The sequence below is a fragment of the Myiozetetes cayanensis genome, unplaced genomic scaffold (assembly GCF_022539395.1).
Source record: "Myiozetetes cayanensis isolate MyiCay16 unplaced genomic scaffold, myiCay2020 scf2-11, whole genome shotgun sequence".
Lineage (NCBI taxonomy): Eukaryota > Metazoa > Chordata > Aves > Passeriformes > Tyrannidae > Myiozetetes > Myiozetetes cayanensis.
In genome coordinates, this window is record NW_026087411.1 from 5,500,624 (window position 1) to 5,523,056 (window position 22,433).

The 22,433-nt window shown below is 45.4% G+C and overlaps 1 protein-coding gene across 2 annotated transcripts; it reads left to right on the forward strand.

The window, feature by feature from the left end:
- Positions 1-937: 937 nt before the first annotated feature.
- On the forward strand, positions 938-21,679 carry UGP2 (UDP-glucose pyrophosphorylase 2). 2 transcript variants are annotated; one of them, XM_050316658.1, is made up of 10 exons: positions 938-957; positions 7,064-7,191; positions 7,706-7,813; positions 14,773-14,958; positions 16,397-16,530; positions 17,180-17,477; positions 18,531-18,728; positions 18,915-19,157; positions 19,598-19,702; positions 20,593-21,679. In XM_050316658.1, the coding sequence occupies exons 2-10, from the start codon at positions 7,078-7,080 to the stop codon at positions 20,698-20,700; spliced, it is 1,494 nt and encodes a 497-aa protein (XP_050172615.1). In that variant the 5' UTR covers positions 938-957; positions 7,064-7,077; the 3' UTR covers positions 20,701-21,679. The 2 variants fall into 2 exon arrangements, with proteins under 2 accessions (XP_050172615.1, XP_050172614.1); XM_050316657.1 differs by lacking the exon at positions 938-957 and adding an exon at positions 1,310-1,512.
- Positions 21,680-22,433: the final 754 nt, after the last annotated feature.

Sequence of the window (22,433 nt, forward strand, 5' to 3'; positions counted from 1 at the left end):
CACTGTCTGTGAAGGTAAAAAACCAGGGTGGTGCCATTTACCTGCAGGGTGCTGGGTGTTATTTACAGCAGGAGGGGGGCACGGGGGTTTCTGCCATAAGTGGGTGTCACCACCGAGCAGAGGGAAGCCCAAGCACCTCTGGGAAATGTCCGCAGGCAAAAATGGGAAAAACATTTGACCAAGAGGGAAATCACAGCCTAGTTCAGGAGTGACACTTGGCCTTTGGCACCTCTGTGCTTGCCAAGGGCGCTGCACCCGTGTGGCATCTCCCCAGCACCGAACGTGGCACAGGCACCCGGGGTGGAAAGCCACGGGTGGAGATGCTTTAAGTCACGGTACACTCAGTAAGTCAGAAATATTGCAAAACCACAGAGAGTCACAGAATATATCAGGTTGGAAAAGACCTCTGAGATCATCGGTTCCCACCCATAACTGGACACCGGTCCGCCAGACCCTGTCACCGGGAGCCACGTCCAGACTCTCCTTAAACATCTCTAGGGACAGTGACTCCGCCATCTCCCCGGGCAGCCCATTCCAATGTCTGATGTCTTCCCGTGGAGAAATTCTTCCCTGAAGAAAAACCTCCCCTGAGGCTGTGCCCTCTCGTCCCGTCGCTGGTTGCCTGGGAGAAGAGCCTGATCCCCCCTCCACCCCCGGGCTGCACCCTCCTGTCGGGAAGCCGTGGAGAGCGATAAGGTCACGCCTCAGCCCCCTTTTCTCCAGGCTAAACGTGCCCAGCCGCCCCTCACAGCACCCGCACGCCGGACCCTTCCCCGACCCTCCTCCTTCCCCGCGGCAGCCGCGGCAGCGCCGGGGCCCCTCACGGAGGGCGAGCCCCGCCCACTTCCGGCGCGAGGGGCCCGCCGGGACGGGCGCGGGCCCCGCCCCCGCCGCGGGGGGAAGGGGAGGGGAAGGGGAGGGCGGGCCTCGCCCCCGCCCGCGGTGCCGCAGGACGAGGTGGGTTCGGCGGGGCCGCCGCCGCCACCGCCGGCACAGCCCCGGGGGGCCCGGCCCGGCCCGGCCCCGCCGCAGCGCCCGCCGGGGCCGCCCCCGCCCTGGCCCGGCCGCCGCGCGGGCGGGCGGAGCGCGGGCGGCCGCGCCGGCCCGGCCTGGCCTGTCCCGTCCCATCGCTGCTCCCCCGGGAGCGGGAGGAGCCGCGCCGGGAGCCCCCGGGGAGGCGGGCGGGCGGGCGGCCCGGCGGGGAGGGAGGGAGGAGAAGGGAGGGGAGGGTCGGGGGTGGCGAAACCCGGGGCGCGGCGGGTCCGCCTCTTCCATTGATGAAATTTAAATTGCTCGGGGTTCGCCGCCCGCCCGCCGGCCCGGGAGGGAGCGCTGGGCGGAGGGGCAGCGCGGCGGGCGGGCGGGAGCTCCCAGCGAGGCCGGGGTCGCCGCCGCTCCCGCCACAGCCTCTGCAGGGGCGGCAGCCGTGGGGCGGAACCCCCCGGTGCGGGGCACTCCGTGTTGGGCGAGTGTTTATTGATTAAAGAGCGAAAATGTCGGCGCTCGTGAAAGGTAAGCTGACGCGATTTGTTTTTCTCGGCTCCCCACAGCTGTGCGCTCTGGCCCCGCTCGCTCGCTCTCGGGGGCAGCGGTGGGTGCAGCAGCAGCAGCAGCCGAGGTGCGATGTGCGGGATGTTCCCCGCAGCCCTGTCCGTGATCCCGGCGGGGCCCCCGCCGGCCCGGCTCGGCTCTGCCCGCTCCGCGATCCCGGGGGGAACCGGGCGGGAGCGGCGGGGCTGTGCAAGGGGTCCCCGCCAGCACAAACCCCCGCTCAGCGCTCTGCTAAAGTTGCGGGAGGAAGAATGCCGAGGTCCAACGTCTTCGCTTCTTTTTTTTTTTTTTTTAATATATATTTTTAAAAATTATTTTATTTTTTGACGGCTTTAGTGCATTTTGGCGTTTTCTGATCCCGGCAGGGCTCCGGCGCTCTCCTTTACTCTCTTCATGTGTGTACGTGGTCTGAGTTTCGGATTCCCTGAGAGACAGGGAACTGAGCCCGCAAGAGGTCATTTCGGAAAGAAAAATTACTTTGGTGCATTGCTGTTGCAGTTTCCCCCCCCCTCCCTTCCCTCTCCTTTCCGGTATCCTAATGGTGCTTTTTGTAATGAAATCCGTGCCTGTGGGGTTCCTTAATATAAACCTGTGCAGGCCGATCAACAAATACAGTGCTGCCTGCAGAAGGAACACGAGGAGGTCTTTTGCTGTACGAACTTGGATATTGCAGGCAACTGAGGCCCTTCACAGGCTTTGGGAAATCACTGTCCCCTCACACAGTGGATGTCCAGGACTGTTCAGTGCTGGCTGTGTAAATGCATCACCTGTCTGCGAATGTCCTGTGATACCTGGGCAGAAGTCAGAGAGCTGAAGGAGGAAAGTGTTTCGGCACGTTGCTCAACCAGCCACTCTGAAAGTTAACCAAGATGAGCCCTTGTGAAACACGTTACGAAAGTACATTCCTAATTGTTCTTTTTCCGTGGAATTGGCTTATCTCAGGCTACTGGTGGAGGTAGCCATCTTGCAGACAAGTGATGTTATTGATGAAACTGAAAGCTGTAGAAACCTGTGTAAAGATCATAATTTGCTTTTTAAATATTACCAAAGATTTGACAACCCTAAAAACTTTAAAAAAAAAAAAAAGTATCCAGTATTTAGGTACTCTTTTGTCAGGCCAATAGTACTAAAACATGTTGCCAATGCCAAGTGGTATTTTTAGCATGAGGATCAGCTGCTAGACTGAGAAATCCAGCTGTGTCTGACTGTAACACCTAAACTCTTGGTGTGTGCAGCTGGCAAGAACGGCTTCCTAGGTTGCAAATTCCTGAGTTAGCTCAGGCTAATGCACTCATCTGTCAAGGAGTGTCAGAGCAGATAGCTTTCGCTTCACGTATGCTTCAGTCCAACATATGTTGGCAAAGTTTGCCTTTAGTAGTAGGAAAATAAAAATGTTTGTAAAGACTGAGTGGGTATGTTCAGTTCTGAAAATCAAAGTAGTATTCGTTAGCATTGCGCATTATAGTGTGGGTATTTAAAGTGAGTTTTATCCTTGCCAGAGATAAAGGTTGCCTTGAACTTTAAGCAGCGCTGTTGGAAGTTAAGGCATTTACTCTGTACCCTCAGCACAGAGTTCAAGGATAGAGCATTTAAAGTTTAGCTGCGTGTTGTAACTCACTGGCCACCCTTTCTTGATCTTTATGCTGTAGTCTGGCTCCAGAGAGACACAGATAATTTTCTGCTGTAGGTCTTCCTGGATATGTACTTGGATTGCAAAAGTAATCACAGTTTATAACCCTCAGCCCAAGAGATTCCCCATTTTTTTCATGAAAGAGAGAACTTCTTACTTGACTTGTCCCATGACTCCCTCCTGTGCTGGGTCCTTGTATACTGAATACCAAAGCAGTGAACTTCTCTTCTGAGTGGCTTAATGAACAAAATTAATCAATCTTAATGTATGCCCTGCTTTTAATATAGAATAAGATGAGGGATGGCAGAAAGGAAACGTGCACACCCTTAAGGGGTCACTGCTGTTCTGTCCTCGTGCAGTTTTCCTGAGAACATCTGCCCCTTATTTTGTTTCTGATAGTGTTTGTTTGTTTCTCCTCTTTATTGGCTTGATCCGATGTATCATGTTCTGTCTTTTTCATATGTCAGTTATTAATAATATTATGCATCATAAACCTGCTGGTAACTCTGCCATGTGCTCACAGCTTGTGCTGTGAGGGCAGGGGCCAGGTTAGCAGTCAGAGCAGAGCACAAAGGCGTGCTAGAAATAACAGTGGGGGCAGGAGGGCTGGAGTGAAATTCTCCACGCGTCAAACACCATCAGGAACTTGATTAAAGAGCTGTCCTGTTTCTGCTACTTGGGAGGAAGCACTTTCTACCAAAGACGTTAAAATAAGATGTCCTGAGTGGTCATTTTTGCAAAGCCCAGTGTTTTCTGAAGTCTCAACTATTTAGTCATGCTCTTCTGCTCTGTGCTCATTTCCTGTGTGGGTAGGTCCCCCAAGAGTCTTCCACTACCCTGTCCCACCCGTTTCTTACTTCTGATGAGTGTTCAAGAGTATTGGTTTTGTAAAAGTGGGCTTAGGCTGAAATCTGACGCCTTGGTTGCGAAACAGTTTGGAAGAGGCATTTCTTTTTCAACATAATTTGGGATTTTATGGCCGCATATATCCTGGGAAATCTCTTACTGCAATTATCCAGCACCCCTGCCTCCCATCTGCTTTTTAGAGGCACAATAGCTACTTTTCATTATGGCCTTAGGAAATTTTAGTTGCCTGTTGGAAAGAACTGCTTTAAGATACGCAGATGCACTGGCCTTTCCACTTCCTTGTTGCTACTAGGGTGAAAAGGGAAATCAGTCTTCACCCAGGCTGTTAAATTCATCTGTAGCTCATGTTAAAGGGTTGCAGTTGTCTTTCAGCTGGCAGTAGGATGGGATGCATGAATACCAGCTTCTTCCCAAAAACTCTGAGGGGCAGGGTAACAACTAGTACTGAGTTTGTTTGGAGCATGTGTACCAATGCTGAGGTCTTGTTTTGGGGAGCCTTTAGAGGGTACTTTAGGGAGCCTTTAGAGATCCCCATCCAGCCCACATCCTGGTGGATGTCTCTTAAGAGAAGTGCTCAAAACCTATGCCTTCCAAGCAGCGTGTTAAAAGCAGAAAAGCTTTGGATTGCTGTTTCTTTTGGGTGCTTAGTTACAGTATCCAAACTCTTACGTATGCAGAATAGATACTTTTCCTGCAGCAGGCAAGCACGTGTTTTTATGGACTCCAGCCACGTCCTTCCTCTCTCTATCCCCAAAATAATAATAATTGAACTAACAGTGGTAACAGTGCTCTCCCCAAGCAACCGTGCCCTGACACATTGAATCTGGATGAGACCGAGGGGTTGCAGTAGCTGTTAAATGGTCAGTGTCAACTAAATGTCCTCTGTTGCCAGTGAAGGCTGCAATCCCCGGCGCTGGCAGCTTTGGCAGGCTGGGTTTAGGTAAGAGCTGTCCCATCTGCTACCGCTCTGAGTGCTTGATGCTTGGTCTTGGAAAAAGCAACAGGTTTGCTTTGCTCCTCTGCGAGAGTGTTGGTGATCAAATGTGTTTAGCATTTACTCACTCAGTTTGTGAGAAATTATAGTATTAGAGAAAAAAAAAAGGTGCCTAAACGAGGACATTATCATGCATTTACTTTTATGACCCCTTTTTGTTTTGATTTGTTTGGTATGCTACTTAGTTTCTAAACGGCTTTATCTGGTAGATGCAAGTCTTTTGGCTAATAAGAGCAAACAGGCTTTTCCTACTTACATGGCAGCCTGGGGAAGTCGCTGGCTGGCTCTGCCTCCTTCAGCCCCAGTGTGTTTAACAGCGTGACCGAAAGTCACTGAACACTTGGGATGTGCAGAGTTCCCTCTGAGGTGTGTTACATCACGTTGGGAGGTTCAGATGTTTTACAGGCTGTTGAACTGTGAGAAATGGCCACTGTGTTGCTGTACCAGAAGTGGTGTATTGTAATGTGTGGCAGGGAGGATTGCAAACATGTGAAAGCGTCTCCTAGCAGTTGTTTCGCTTTGCATCAACCCAAAATGTGTGAATGAAAAGGCAGTACTTGTAGCAGCTTGGTATGAAAGTATTAAGCTGGTACAGACCTCCTTGTTTTTCTGTAGGAAAAAGTGCCTCCTGATGAAGAGCTGTCCGTGTTTTTATGTATTTGACCTGGAAAGATACGCCTGAAAGGCTCTCAACTCTTACCTGCTTTTACTACTAAATGAAGCATTTGATTAAAAAAAAAAAGAACCTATTGTTCACTGCACTGTTCATCTTGAGCTGGCGTTTTCCCGTGTTGCACCACACACAGTATGTGCACTGCAGCACTTGTCTGTCTTTTTTTTTTTTCCTCCCTCCCCTACCTGCAAAACAGTGCAGTCAGGAAAATGGCTTCTGTGGGCTTCAAAGCAAGGATTACATACTGTCACTGAGGCTGAGGCTGTGGAATACTTTGCTTTAAAAAAATAAAATAAAATCAAAATTATATTAAAATGAACCGTCTCTGCCATTCTTAGGCGTTCTCAATAGAAGAGCCTTTTAATGTGTGTGCTCAGTAAGTAGACTTTAAATGCAGGTTGCTCTTCTAACAGTATTTTCTGTCAGTATCACTCTGTTCACTTGCAAAGTTCCCTTCTGTCCCTTTCTGCACTAGTATTCAGGGTGTTTCTAAAATCCAGCTATATTTGGCAATACATCACTCTCTGTGTTACAGGGAAGTCATTACTCAAGGGATTTGGCAGAAATTAAATTAACTGAGGTCTTTAGAGAACATACTCAGAATGTCTTTTGAGAACACACTCGCTTCAAATGCTTTCAGTTGGAAAATAGAGTCATGTTCTCTCCCGGTTCTTCCTGCGGGGTGGACTTTATAGAACATTTGTGTATTTACTCTTTTCCACATTCATGGAGCTTATCGCTTTCAAAAGTAAAACAAATGCTGAAGTGATAGACAGCCCAATTTTCTAGGTTGCTTAGTAACTGAAGTGCATGCTGTAGTGTGAAAGTACTCACACGATAAAGTGAGGGAATATTTACTGGGACAAACAGAAGATCGTGTGAAAACGCGCTGTATAAATAATGAAAGCATATGTTTTATTTGCTTAGGTGAACAGAAGGATACCCTCAATCACAATGTTCTACATAGCTTTCCACTAGGAAAATTCTCCTTTTTCACACTTCTACTTGCTAAAGTGTGTTGATGCAGGAGGATGTGAATTCTTTAGGAAAAAAAAAAAATACACTGCTGGGGATTTTTGGACACCAAGAAGAGATGGGTCATCGGTCTTTAGGGGTTCTTTTGAGTTTTGAAAGAAGGGTTGTTATTCTTCAGACCCAATTTAAGGTCTGTTCCACAGGTAACTAAGAACAAAACCTTTAGATTCCTGGAGCAGTACAAATGATAAACCAAAACTAGATTATATGAGTTTATCGTGGCTTTTAAAATAAAATTGAAGGCTATTTGTAATCTAAATAAACCGGGTTTGTTTTGTTTTGGTTTTAACCCATGTTTTTATTTTTATTCAAGATTTCAGCAAAGCAATGTCTCAAGCTGGCTCTTCACAGTTTCAGGAAGTCATTCGACAAGAGCTGGAGTATTCAATGAAAGTAGAACTTGACAAGATACTTGCGACCGCACACTCAAATGAGATAGAGGTGAGGAGCGTGACGTGGGGGCCTCTCAGCATGAGAGATGGAGTGCTCTGATCCTGTGTGGAAGAGTAGCCTGGATACAATGTCAGTGGGAGACTTTCAGTTCCCTATAAACTGGGTGATGGAGTTATTAAGTGTTTAATCATCTTTAGTTATTAAAGGTTCTATGTAATCTTCAATGGATTACAGAAAGGGAGGGTAAAGCTGTTATCTTAAAGATTGGGTCAAATTGTTAGGGTTATAACAATTATTTATATAATTATATAATTATCCATATATATGGATTCTGACAAAATACTTGTTGTGTAGGGTGTTCAAGTTTGTTTTGTACCTTGAGTTTTAGTGAAAATGAGCTTTTGGTACCTTCTAGAATTTTACATAAATATTAGCATGTCTACTTCAGTGCTAATGAAATTACTCTTGTGAATAGATTGTACATAAATGTGTAGAAATGCTTCTGTGATTGTAGAGGTATGCATTAAATATCAGCATTTAGTAATGCATTTCTTTTTTGTAGCACACTAAAAAGGACCTGGAAGGATTTAAGAAGTTATTTCATAGATTCCTACAAGAAAAGGGACCATCTGTGGACTGGGGGAAGATTCAGAGACCTCCAGAAGATTCTGTAAGTTGCAATGAAGTGACAGTCTGTAAGGAACATAAAACTGATAATTGCTACTTAAGGCAAATAGTGCATCCACCCGTTGAAGGGATCTATCTGCCACGGTTCTATAAAATCATGTAGGACAACGCTTTGGGTTCGAACTGAGGAATAATTATTTGTTGACATATGTTGTATGTGTTCCTGAACATCAGGTCCTGCTTGCCATATGTGTCAAGTTCTTTGGTGTTATTTTGTTAGCTGTTCTTTGAGCAGGGGAACAAAATGGGACAGATGCCACCTTGCCATTTGGTACCTTTTCTGGAGTAAACGGGCACTTGTGTCAGAGGGGAGGAAGGTTCGACCCTTGTTGTTCTCGTTTCCGTCCTGCCCCTAAAAGAAGGTTGCACATCTCAGATGAGACTGTTTCCAGAGATCCATTATGCTAAGTAATTTGAAAGGGACATATGGTGAGTGGGCTGGGTAATAGAGCTCATTTAGCAACTTCTCTAACCTACAGCAGCTCAGTAAAAGAAAGGGATCTGAAACAAGGAGTTGACTGTGGGGGGTTTTGGAGCGTAATTTTCTAATGCCATCTATGTTGTTGTAACTTATAACCTGTAACTTGAGCTGCTGCTGAAAAAGCACTATATATTTTCTCAGCACTGTTTAGTACTGAAATAAATACTTCCTATTAAGCCTAACCTCATTTTTATTGATTCATCTGTGGCCCCAGGCTGTCCCTTTGACTCTAATGGTGTAGTTGTGCCACAGATTCTTGCTTTTCCCAGCGTAGTGATCTTGGCATATTGCGGGACTTCTGTGTCCTCACAGGTTTGTGGTTTCTCTGAGGCTCTCTGTGTGATTCAATCGAGGCTCTGTTTCCAACTGAAAGGCAGGCTGTCTGGTTACTTCCAGAACAGATGCAGTGCTGCTCTATAAAGCGTTGAAGAATGATGCTGTTTTAGAGCAAGTCTAGGGTTTTTCCAAGGTTGAGTGTTTTCTTTTAGCTTCAGAAACATGTGATGTCTTTCTTTTCTGTACTGTAACACTGAATGAAGTGTTGCTTTGGGGAGAAAAGTCCACCCTCAATGAAGAGGCCAAGGTGAGAAATTGGAGTTCTAGATAAGACGACTTAGAAGGAAGGCTGAAGAAAAGGGGATTTCTTTCAGTGTAGGGGGGCTGAGACTCCAGGGGGCGGTAGGTCTCTTAAATGTGTAAAGAGGTAATTAGGACAATGAAAGGAATAAACTGTTCCCTGTGTCAAGATAAAGCCTGGGATTAAATTACAGAAATCTGATGCGAGTGAATGGGCTGCTTTGTGGAGAGGAAGAGATGTTGTCAATTTTCCAAGTTTTGCACACCTTCTGTGGAAAAACTTACAAGTTCTGTAAAGGACTGAAAATGACTGAGTAAGGACACTGGGAGCAAATGTCAAGTAGGAGGGTTATGGAAAGGCACTGAAGTAGGCTGAGGGGATATTCCCAGGCATGGCAAGGTGTTAAAAAAGAACTAAGACAAAGGTCTAACTTAAGATCACGGGGGGAGGCTGAATGGAAAAGGGCAGGATTAGAAAGAGTATCTGTCTTCCTCCTTGTGGCCTGTACTGCTCATTCTCAAATGTGTCCCTGTGCTGTGTAACAACTTTTGACAAGATAAGAATCCTGCAAGATCGGGTCACTGCTGGTCAGATGAGATGCATTCATGATCTTAAATGGAATTTTGCTTCCTAGCATGAACTCTAAATTAAGTAATCATATTTGATAAATGCCACAGAAGAAAGCTAGGGCAAAATATCTGCAAACAAACTTCCTTCCATGCCTTTTTCGTGTCATAGTAAATATTTCTTTCTTTAGGGTGATACTTAAACTTCCTGATGTGGCAGGAGATGGGTTTAAGTGCTTGCAAAAACCAAGAACAAAATTAAATTACTTGAGTATTTTTTTCTTTCCTTTTTTGCTGACCATGGGAGTTTCATCTCCCTACCCTCCTTGAACCCTGCTCGTATCTACCCCCTCCTTTTTAATACATTAGTCATGTCAGGTACATACTGTGGAAAGTGAAATGTGTCTTATGTGAAACCCTTTTCAAGTGACCTTCTCCCAAACAATTCTTTGCTGCGGGGTATGACTTGTGGAATTATTAGACAAAAGTTGATTTCTTAAAGACCAGAATATCAGAATTATTAGTCTAGCTAGAACAGGTAAGAACAGTATGAGCTTTTAGAAGAGATAAAGAGGGATGGTTTTTGAAGGGCTGTAGTACTGAGTTCTTGGGGACAAGTATCCGTTTGTGAACGTAGGCGTGTTTTGTCTGAGTGCTTCTGTTCAGCTCCAGGTGAATTTTCTTTTCTGAGCTATAAACCCTCACATATATTCTCCTCCTGGTCTTGCTAGAACGGCCCAGAGGTTGTTGTACACAAGACTTGTTTGTTGGTAATCTTGCAAGCGATTTATAGTTGCCTGTAGGGATGGCCTTGTTCTATGAGGTGGTGGGGTGTTTGGGTGCTTGGAGAATCTCACACTTACAAGGACCATGCCCTAGAAAGCACCAACTTACTCTCCCCAGTGGAAATTTACTTGCCTGTGATTGTTCTGGAGAATTGCTTTGCTGATGAGAATTCTGGGAAGATTAATCCTCAGCCGATACTTAGCAGAGCAAAAAGCATCTGTTTAGATATACATGAGCATTTATATACATACAGACATGCATGTGTATCTGTAAACAGAGGCACCCAAAAATGTGCCAAAGTGTGAAGTTGCTGGGGGTTTTTTGTTTGTTTAGCAGCTTGAAAAGGTTCATGAATACTTTATTGGATTTATAGGCTGTGTCTTTTAGGTGGGAAAGGTGTTCAGGCTTTTGCCTAAGGCCAAGGGACTGTGCTATGCAGGAGCAGAATTTCTGATCAGACTTCTGTAGGTCAACTAGCGTGTTACCTGTGGTATTTGTTCCTTTCATGTAGCTTTTTGCTTTTTCCCGGATCATGTACTGGCAAGTAAAGGCTCCTGTCAGTTAATTTAAACAGAAATTTTTCCTTTGTAATATTCCTCCGTTTTTCTCTGCAATGGGAGATTTCTCCCTGGCCTCCATGTTTTTATTGTGACAACTAATACTGATGATGGTAACAGATGATTGAATCCATTTCACACTATATTGGTAAACCTCTGACTTGTTTTTTCCTTCCAGATGCTTTGCTTTCATATGCCCAAAGGCTTACAGTGATAGCTCGCATAGTTAGGACCCATTACTGTTACAGTCTCCAGAGAAGAAAGTACACTGAGAGTGCCAGTTAACAGGGAGAGGAGGTAAAGAATGTGGACATGGCAAGTGTAACTTAATCCCCTCGATGTAGATTGCAGCCATCTGTTTGTTTGAATTGGAAGCAATAGCAAAGTCCTGCTGGGAGGCCTCAGAGAGAACTGCAGTGACCAAGTAAACCGCAGAACAGCAATGCAAAACCTCATCTGGGATGTAAAGAGAGCATCCAAAGCAATGTGAGTGTGAAAGGAACTTGTCTGTTAGAGCCATTTTTTTTTCTTCCCCAGTGGTTGGATTCTTGTCTGCAGCTCAGGTTGTCATCTCAGTGAACTGTATCGTGAAGGGAAAGAATGAATGTTATGCCCTTACTCAAAAGCAGAACACCTTTCTAATCTTCAACTCTGGAAATGGGTTTTAAAGGTTCATAGAATCATAGAATGGTTTGGAAGGGACCTCAAAGATCATCTTATTCCAACCCCCTGCCATGGGCAGGGACAAGTTCTACTAGACCAGGTTGCTCCAAGCCCCAACCAACCCGGCCTTGAACACTTCCAGGGATGGGGTAGCCACAGCTTCTCTAGGTGACCTGATCCTCTACTTCACCATGCCCAGAATAAAGACTTTCTTTCTGAGATCTAATTTAAATCTCTCCTCTTGTAGTTTGAAACCATTCCCCCTTGTCCTATCCCTATCAGCCTGTGAGAAAAGTCACTCTTCCTCTGTAAGCCCTCTAGGTACTGGAAGGCTGCAATGAGGTGTCCCCAAGGCCTTCTCTTCTCCAGGCTGAACAACCCCAGCTCTCTCATCCTGTCTTCACAGGAGAGGTGTCCTATCTCTCTGATCATCTTCGTGTCTCTCCTCTGCACCTGCTCTAACAGGTCCACGTATTTCCCGTGCTGAGGACTCCAGGACCTGGGTGCAGCACTGCAGGTGGGGGTCTCATAAGGGCAGAGACCTCTTCACTGGGTGGTATTTCTAGAACCTGGTGCTGAGTAAATGTTTCCTAGTAGTGTGAGTACATATTAACTAATATGGGTGTATTCCTTTCCGGCCTACCCACACTGACAGCCCCGATGCTCATTTTGTCTGTCTCTGACAAACTCTTGCAAAGCCTCCTCTCACAGTAGGAGTATATTCTGAAATCTGTTTCTCAGACTCCCAATGCTGCCTCACGCAAACTGTTCTGAGAAATCACTTTTTGTGACATGGGCTGCAAAACAAAGGAAGCTGCATATGTCATCTCAGAACACTCCCAAACCGCGGCTGTGAGACATGTCTCAAGTGAGTAACACTGCAGGCAGGCATCTGTAAGCCATGTCACTCCTGCCCCTGTTTTTTCCTGAAGAATTTCCCCATCAGCACTTCCTGCTCAAGCCCACTGTTCCAAACCTTCAGAGCAAGGATTGATTTTTTTATTACTGTGGAGCACTTCTTACACTTGCGTGTATGCTTGTAGATCATGAGGTAGTTCTGCATATTAGTGCCTACACATGACTGGAACTGCTACGTGATAGCACTGGCATCCAGCAGTCCTGATGCTGCTGCAACATTCCTACTGGAACTTGAGTTCTTGACATTTGTTATTCTCTGAATTAAAGACCCTTCAAGATCCAGGGCTTCGTTGCCAAATTGTCGTTTCCAACGCCTGTGCCAGAAGAAACTGAAACATTTAGTGAGGCTGAGTCATAACTTCTGTGTTGTATCTGATACAAACATCCAGTGAACAGAGTCCTTGATGGGAGGGCCTGGATGGAACTGTTAACTTCTTCAGGATTTTTACTCTGAGCTTTCTGCGTAAGCTGCTATCAGGCATGATGGGGAAGACACAAAAGGGTAGTTGGCACTTCAGCAAAAGCAAATGGTTTTTGAGGCTGTCTAGCCCTGAACTGAGCGTCAGACTTTCTGCTTTTTATGAGTGATGCAAGAAGAACACAGTGAGACGTGAAAGTTGAGATAATTTTTCTGGATGTTCAGACGGTGTCTGAACATCGTGGATGTGACTCACGTCCCACCCAGCTGAAACTCAAGCTGAAATGTTTCTAATCCATTTACAGTCTAACACAGAACACTATTGACCTTGGAGTGGATGGGAAGCAGTAAATCTGAGTGTAAATCTCTGTAGGTCCTGCTGGTAGTGAATCGTTCATTAAGCTTCCTGATGTACCTCCAAGACATTAAAATCAGTGTTTATCATCTCTTTGTTAATGAGAAGAACAGCTGTTTGTCAAGGTGTCTGCCCAGCCTGAACACAATCTCTGTTGTTGACAAAGCACAGCAAGATTCTGCTTTTTGTGCACTTCTGTTCCTGAAAAGTTCTTGGAACCTTGGAAGGAAGTTCCTGTGTATGTCCTCTGTGAAATGGCAGTGTTTGTGTTACTGCTTTCTGTCTGAGCCACGGGAACTCCGTGGGGAGTCACCTTATCTTTAAATATATCCTATAAGCTTTTCAGATCCCATAAGGCAGAATTTCCCTAATGTGAGGGATCTGCTCTAATCTGCTGCCTGTGGTGCACTGGAATGCTGGAATTGCACAAACTCTCCTCCCTACACCCACACATCCCAGTAAGAAATACGATCTTGTTCCAGTGCAGTGTGAATTTCCATTTGAACCCCAGCCCAACTTGCCCAAAGCAAACACAGTTCCGAAAACTACTCTGCATGTATTTGTTCTTGGAAATCAGCTGTGGATCTTACACACCCCTTATCAGCATTAAAATAATTTTCTTGCAGCTAGAACACACACAGACAGCCCTGAAACACCCAGGCTTTTCTTCAAAAGAAAATCTCTAGAAGGGCAGGCTAAAGGATAATTGTATCGATTCTGCTCTAACAGTTTTGGCATGATTCTTACCGTGGCATTGTTCCTGTTGTCTCTCTGACTGAGGTGCTTTGGATTAGGGAACAAGCAGTGCCTAATGCGAGACACACTGTCATTACAAGCCTGATTTTGCTCTCCACTACTAGCCCCAGATGTAGCCCAGACTCTGTTTTTAAACCTGTCAGTGAGGTAGAAGACTCTCTCTGAATTTTATTGTGAGCTGGATGAACACATGCTGAAAACAGCAAGATAAGAACTAGGAACTTTCTTCCACTTTGTATCATGCTGTTGGGAGAGATGAATTATTAGATCAGACTAGTAGCTGGAATAAAAGTTAGTTTAGACTGAGTTAAAGAACCAACCTTTTGCCAAGAATGTTGCCTTTGACAACCTTAGAGCAAAGTAAATAAATCTGAGTTTAAGCTGCTCAGGGAAAGAAAGTTATATGCCCTGCATGCACATGGGGGTTCCTAAATTGGGCCTGACTGAAGGGGGAGAGGGAGTCATCTTCCTGGGACAGTGAGTTAGATGGCACCCAGGGAAACCTTCTGCAGGACAAGAAGAGGAATGTGACTTCTTCCTTAACCCATCTTTACCACTGAGTCAGTTCTCTGAACCTGGAAGAGCAGACAGAGGCATCTTCCTGTCTGAGTGAAGCTGATGGTGTCTGGTGTCACAAAGTCTAGAGAACCTCTCAAGGAAAGAGGTTGTTGTAGTAACAGATCAGGTTATTTGTACCATAACAAATCAGATTATTACAGGCTCACTTTGCAGATGTTCTTTAGTGTCCTAGACCACATAAATAAGTGTGGGTTTTATCACCAGATTTTAAGTTCTGAAAGTTTTGAGGAGAAAACAATTTCCTTCCAAATACCTGACTGCTGGTTTTGGGGTTTTGTTTTCCCAGATCCAGCCCTATGAGAAGATCAAGGCCAGAGGCCTGCCTGATAACATTGCTTCTGTCTTGAACAAGCTGGTGGTTGTGAAACTCAATGGTGGCCTGGGCACCAGCATGGGCTGTAAAGGCCCAAAAAGTCTTATCGGGGTGCGAAACGAGAACACCTTCCTGGATCTGACGGTTCAGCAGATTGAGGTAACGTTTGATGAGCTTTTCCTTCTGCGTTGGAGGAAGCAAAACACACTGAGCTGCTCCTGCGTGACCTTCTAAGAGGGATCACAGTGGAGGCTTGCCAAAAGGAGGAGGAGAGGGAAACGAGGTCTGATCACAGTGCTGGGGTGAAGTAGAGAATTCCTTTGGGAAGAGTAGACTCCAGAGGGACGGAGCAATCAGCACTGAACTCTGTCCCCTCCACACGTGTTAGCAGAAGTGTGATCCAGCCTGTTCACACCAGCCTGGACAGTGGGAATTACATCCAGAAACACAAGCAGTCACATTGCAGAGCTGGTCTGGCCTGGGTAACTGACTCCTGGGCTTGTTTCCGACTCCTCCAGCTGCAAGTTTATCTTTTTTAAAAGAGAAGTTTTTAAAGTGCGTTAGAACAAAGCTTTTCACAGCAGCTCCAAGTTCCTTGTTGAAGTTAAACTCTCACGCTGGAAGTAATTGCTGGCATTTTCCTCTGAAGAAAGAGGAGCAAAAGAAAGTAACAGCTGCTGGTGTTGGGAGAGGACATTTCAGCTTATGTTTTTAATGCTGAATATTCCAACAGATAATAAAGATAGTCATTAGAGTAGGAAATTGGGTGTGCCTGTTCCACAGTTTCTGCGAGTGCCAACAGTTTTTGCCTCAGTGTGGTGTTTGTTTGGAGTGACTCTCCCATGTGTGACAGATGGTTCTGCAGCAGACTCAGATTTACATCCACTGATGCGGCCCTTTATCCAGAGGGTCATTGTGGAAGTCTCCAACTCCACCAAAGGATAAAGATCCCAAACACTCTCCCGCAGATGAGGGCAAGCTCATACACAAAGCTTAAAGCTCACTGAAATGTCTTGGTTTTTTTCCCCTGCACACTCTGGTTTTGGTGAAACACTGTCACGATCTCCATTTTTTTGCTGTGCACATGGAAATGCTCCCATGTGTTTCAGCTCCATTCTACAGATTCCCCAATAATGAACATGGTGACATTTCATTCGTTATGCACTCTTGATACTGTTGTCCATCTCATGGCCCCCCAAGAAGGCTCAAAAGTGCAGAGACAGTTTGGAAACGTCACCTTGACAGACTGTAACGATTTGATGACAAACATGCCTTTTGTAGTCAACAGTAGCTAAAACTTAAAATGATCATTTTGTGGCGGTGTGCTTTTCAAATTACAAATTTTGATGCAGATTTAAAAACAAAGATTAATTAAAGATACGTTAATTAATGTGGGCCCTGTCTTTACTGCTAACATGGGTTTATTTTCCTTTACCTAATTTGTTATACTTTCTGTCAGCATAAGTACATCTCTCTTTTCTCTCATGCATTTGTTATTTCCAGTCTGTTTTATCTAATTTCTTTCTCCCAAAATCTTAGGTGTCAGGAGTTAAAGCTAATAATACATGCTGAATTTACCATTTATTTCCCATCTCAGCATTTAAACAAATCCTACAACACCGATGTTCCTCTGGTTCTCATGAATTCCTTCAACACTGACGATGACACAAAGAAAATCCTGCAGAAATACAGTCACAGCCGTGTGAAGATATATACTTTTAATCAAAGCAGGTATCAAAAAACTTCTCCACTTGGGGTAAAAGGAAAAACTAGCTTGTTTCTCCAAATTCCAAATGGGGGGTGGATTTTAGTTTGAGGTGCTGGGGTAGCAACAGTGTCTTCTGTACCCATGTTCAGTCTGTTTTAGGTCTCTTTTTGAGACTGAGACATCAGGGTGTTGGGCAGAGTCAAGGGCAATGTATTAAATCAGGGAGAGGGGGTGTGTGGGACCCAGTTTCTAGGAAATATAGGAATAATGGTGTATGAGATGCTGGCCACTTGATTCCTGAATTTGCTTTTAGTGTCCCTAGGCTCTGAAGGGGGACAGACCATGGTTCCTTATCCAGAACAAAAATCAAAGTGGCTGCTGGGTCAGAGGTGTGCTTGGCATGCTCTGAACCTGCCTGTCGAAGGGAAGTTGGTTTACAGCGTGGTCTGAGAACTGGCTTTAAATCCTTGAGTAGAGAGATTGCATTCTGGAGCTTCTCAGCTCAGAATTTGGATGGGTCTTCCAACTGAGAGTACTTACAGCAACCTGAGGGGGCACGCCTTCAAAAGCTCTATGGAAAAGCCCAGGGAGTTGCACCTTTACTGTTGTATTTTTTTTCTTTATGCCAGTCTGACATTGGTGAGAACTTAACAAAACCCATTGTCTTCACAGGTATCCAAGAATTAACAAGGAAACTCTGCTGCCAATAGCCAAGGATGTCTCTTACTCAGGAGAGAACACAGAGTGCTGGTACCCTCCAGGCCATGGAGACATCTACGCCAGTTTCTATAACTCTGGTCTGCTGGATAACCTCATTGCAGAGGGGAAGGAATATATATTTGTGTCCAATATAGATAATTTGGGTGCCACTGTGGACCTTTACATTCTTAACCACCTTATGAACCCACCCAATGGAAAACGCTGTGAATTTGTCATGGAAGTCACAAACAAAACCCGGGCAGATGTGAAGGTAAAGGGAGATGGGTGTGGGTCTGTCTGTGCCTGGTGTGTTGGTGGTGATCTCCAGCCTCTCACCTCCTCTGAACGAATGCATTCAGACATACATGCATCCAATCTCCTTGTAGCTATTTTAGGCACCGTTTAACACACCAGCTCTGTTCTAATTTGACTTGCACAAAATCAGCGAGTTTATGACGTTCTAATTGATGGAACAAATTTGATCCATGTTCTGGGCAGCAGCAGGCAAGGGCAGCCTGGGCTTGACTGCAAACACGAGTGATTTCTGCAGGGTGCAGGTCACAACCTCTGTACCTTCTCCAAACTGTCACTTACACAGGGGCAGAAGTTTGAGGGTGGTAAAGACAGAGCACTGAGGGCTGGGATGCAGCACTTACATCCACTGAGTGAAAGCTGCCCAAGCTGCTTACTGAGCTGCCCAGGAATGCATTGCAGGACTCTGGGTGCAGCTGCACATCTGCTCCTGCCCTAAACCCCTGACTTTGTATGAAGTCCAGGTGTGCCACGTGTCAGAGGCTTATGACGTATCAAATACTTGTAGCCAGCAGTAATTTGCCCTGTAACTGTGCTTTGCCTCTCCTTTTAAATGTGGATGATACGTGATTTTTTTTTTTCCTATGTTTATTACCTCTTAAGCAAGCTCTGACTGTAAAAGCACAGAAATGCCCTGTAAGAATACAGTTCAGGTTACTGAAGTACTTAGATTTAATTTAGCTCTTGTTCTGTCATCTAGCGAAGCACTGCTGGAGGTGGTTCTTGACAACAGCAGCACTTGCAAAAGATTCCCAACAACCTTCATTAAAGGAATTAACTGTCTCGGAGTGCTGAAATATGATCGTTGGACAGTTCTGACTGTACTTTAAACACACTCTATAATTAGTAGCCTGCTAGCTGGTTACTAAAAACAAGAAATGTGTTCAGTTGGACCTCGCTCTGGAGGCTCAACTTTAAATGCCAGCAAACCAGTGCCTCTGTTTGGGATGAGGGGAGGATTTTTCTGGCTCCTCATGAACAGGACTTAAAACTTCTCATTTGCCCCTCACAGGGTGGCACGCTCACGCAATACGAAAATAAGCTGAGGCTTGTGGAGATAGCTCAGGTCCCAAAAGCACACGTGGATGAATTCAAGTCTGTGTCAAAATTCAAAATATTCAATACCAACAACTTGTGGATTGCTCTGTCTGCAATTAAAAGGCTGCAGGAGAAGAACGCCATTGACATGGAGATCATCGTTAACCCAAAGGTAATCAGCCAGGGAGGGTTTAGAGGAAAGACTCAAAGGAACTGTTTGTTTCTGGGTAACCAACAGGCACTGCTGCCTTCAGGAAGGAGCTGGTCTGTGGGTGAAGGCAGAGCTCTGGCTGATGTTTAGCTCTTGTTCCGAGACCCAGAACCTGCTCATTGTGCTCATATGAATTTTCTCTTCCAGACTCTGGATGGAGGCTTGAATGTTATCCAGCTGGAGACTGCAGTTGGTGCTGCTATCAAGAGTTTTGAGAACTCTCTGGGGATAAACGTACCTCGTAGTCGTTTCCTGCCTGTTAAGACCACATCAGATCTCTTGCTTGTGATGTCAAACTTGTACAGCCTTAACGCCGGGTCTCTAACGATGAGCGAGAAGCGTGAATTCCCAACAGTGCCTCTTGTCAAACTGGGAAGTTCTTTCACAAAGGTAAACTCCTATAATTATACTTGGTGTTTATCTCTTTGGATAAAAACACAGTTCACAGCAATAAATGAGTTAGAAGTGAGGTTTGCTTCATCTCCCTCTGCCCATCTGGGCGTTGCCTTTTGCTCTTTGTAAAGAACTGTTAGAATACAAAGTATACCATGTATGTGTACCCTCATACTGCTGTTGGGTGCTCCTGTGCCCCCTCAGCTGAGGAAATGGAAGGTGAGCTGGGCTGTGTGTGTTCTCCAGAGCTTGCCCAGTGCAGGTGGGAAGCTGCCCCTACTGTTCCTCACAGTTTCTGAAAGAAATTGCAAAGTAGCAACTCCTGTATTGATTCAGATGTAGATTATAGGAAGGTTCCTGAAAGGAGGATTCAAGAGGCTTGTCTTTAATCCACAGATGGATTTAAAACTGTCTCTATTCTTTCCTCCCTCCTAAAGGTTCAAGATTACCTACGGAGGTTTGAAAGTATTCCAGATATGCTGGAGCTGGATCATCTCACGGTTTCAGGTGATGTTACATTTGGGAAGAATGTTTCATTAAAGGTGAGTGTGTAGCTGGGATGCTCCTGCACTAAACATGACTGATCTCTGCTCCTGCCTCAGTCAGTGCCTGTACACACTCCATAGGAGCACTCCTGGGAATTGGGTAATGGCCCAAGGATCAGAGGCCAAGGCTGGACAGTGACCCCTGTGAAGGAGTGCAGGGTGTTAAACTGCCAGAGCTGCTGCTCTGTACAGGCCCAGGGAGAGATGAGGGTTATCTGTGAGCCTTGAAAGCACCACACACCTCAGGTCTCTGTTCTCTCTGTCCTGTGGCTCGACAAGGCATGTCCCACCTCACCTCCTAGGCTGGCCTTACCACACCTCTTCAGTCCCGACCTTCTCCTCAGTTTGGAGTTCTTGATTTATTACGCCAATCCCAGCAGAACCTGCACTGCTCTGGGGCAGTTCAGCAGCTGGCACAGATGGGTGCAGGGTGGGGCTGCCTCCCCCGGCACTGGCTCAGCTCTGGGGCTCAGGGCTGTCCCTGTATGCCCAGATTTGCTGTGCAGCTGGAGCAGGGAGGGCTGGGCCGTGACACACGGACTGATGGGGGTGACGTTTTTTCACCTCAAAGCAAGCAGACATGACAAGAGCCCTACAGCAAGTATGTATCTTCAAAGAAGTTACAGTTCTGCTTGTAGGCTGATAGTATCTAGTCTGCTGGTAATTACAGTGTTTCCAATAATGCTTGTTTAAAACCTTTGTTCTAGGGAAAAAAACCCAACAAAACACCAAAAAGCCTATGCAGAAACAACACAACTAAGGGCATTCAGCTGGCTGTGTCACCTGTGACACCTAAATGGTCCTCCAGACAATCTCCTCCCTCTTTCCAAATCAACAGGTAACATGATTCTAAACACTCTGTTTTCTTTTTTTTTCTGTAAACCCAGGGAACAGTTATCATCATTGCAAACCATGGGGACAGGATTGACATCCCCGCTGGAGCTCTACTAGAGAACAAAATCGTGTCTGGCAACCTGCGGATCCTGGACCACTGAGTCCACGAGAGGGCACGGTCAGATCTGAGGCTGCTGTGCTAAACCAGCCTCGTCATGGAAGAACCTTTTAAGCATTAGAAATCTAAGTACACAGAGGGCCTATGCTTTGTCATCTTCACAGTACCCTGCAGTATTAATTTAAAATTAATTTCTCTTGCTTATCTCTAAGCAGCCACATAAGCGCCATGGATGTGCGTAAGTAATGCTTCAGTCCTTAAAGAGATTCTGTAACTCAGTTAATATAACCTTGAAGTGCAATACTGTTTGTCTTGCGGGAAGATGGACAGATCTTCTTTGATAAGAAGTTAAGAGGCTTGCCTCGAACATTCAGTAGTTTTGAATTGCTTGTAACTGCAGAAATAAAGCTGTGAAGCAAATACAGGTGGGACAACATGGTTGGCAACTCCTGTGACGTTTTAGGAAGGCACAGTTGAAAACCAAAAGTTTCACTACTGCTAAACAGGCTCTTAAAACCCTGTATTTCATGTGCTCACAACCTCTAGCCCTCTTCAACCCCCCCAAACTACAAGTGGGATGTCCTATCCCAGTTGTACGTCAAGGTACTGGGGTAAGGCTGTCAATACCTCCATTTCCGTATCGTGAGAGTGGGAATCATCCGTGTTCCAAACTTACCCAAAGAATCCAATACTTGAGAAAAATGCCTCAGTATCCACGTGTGGTGTTTGCTTTTTCACATCCCATTTAAGACTGGATCTCCTGTTAATATCTTAATCCTTGATCTGCCCTCTTTTTTCAATAAATGGATCACGTTGACTACACCTATGTTCATATTGTCACAGCCATGTATGTTAATTTATCTTCTTGAGTCATTTCTAAATTTGTACAGGAATCGAAATCCCTGTCCTGATCACTATTGATTTCTTAATGTTTCTCTTGTATTTACATGCAGACAACTTTATTTTATAAGCTTAGTATAACACTGGTATGTATCATTAAAGAAGTTGGTCTTTAAAAACAACTGTGATTTTAGAGCTTTATTTTCGACTGACAATTAATGACATCTGTTACGCTGACAGGTGAGCATGCCTGGCTGAGGGAACCACAGGCACACACACACACACACACACACAATGCAGCAGATCATTCCATCATCCATGATCATCACAGGGTTAGGCACTCAGACTGGGGTCAGGTAAAGAGGGGTGAGGTGAGATACACAGGCACTTGTACTTAGTACTGGCAGCCTCCAGTCTGTTGAAGGTAGTGTTAAAAACTCTCAAATAAGTTTAGCTCAGTTGCGCCTTCCTTAATGGTGCAACCTTTTATAAGCAGCCTAAAAACTTTAAAATTCTCTTCTTCCTGCCCTGTTTTCTTGTGTCCCAAGTCCTTCCTCCTGCCTGGGGCCATGCCAGTCCCAGGGCTGGGCAGCTGAGGGTGACCATCCCCACACCAGCCTTTCTGCTACCTTACAATTCCCCCAGAAACCCCTGTCACTGCTAACAACGATCAGGTCACTCCTCTGTCCCACAGGTAGTGGCTTTGGGGAACTTTTGTTTGGTAGCAGATCTTGCCTTCAGATGGCAGGTTGGAAATCCCCTCAAAAAGGACTGCTCCCTAACAAAGCTCAATCCTATATGCGAGCAATCAAAAGACATTTATTTATATAAAGTTCTGTAAAAAAATAAATTTTAGAACAGCATCGTTCCATAGAGAAAAACATTTTCTACAGAGTTCCAACTGCAAGATTTTTATATTGTACCATCATTAAATAA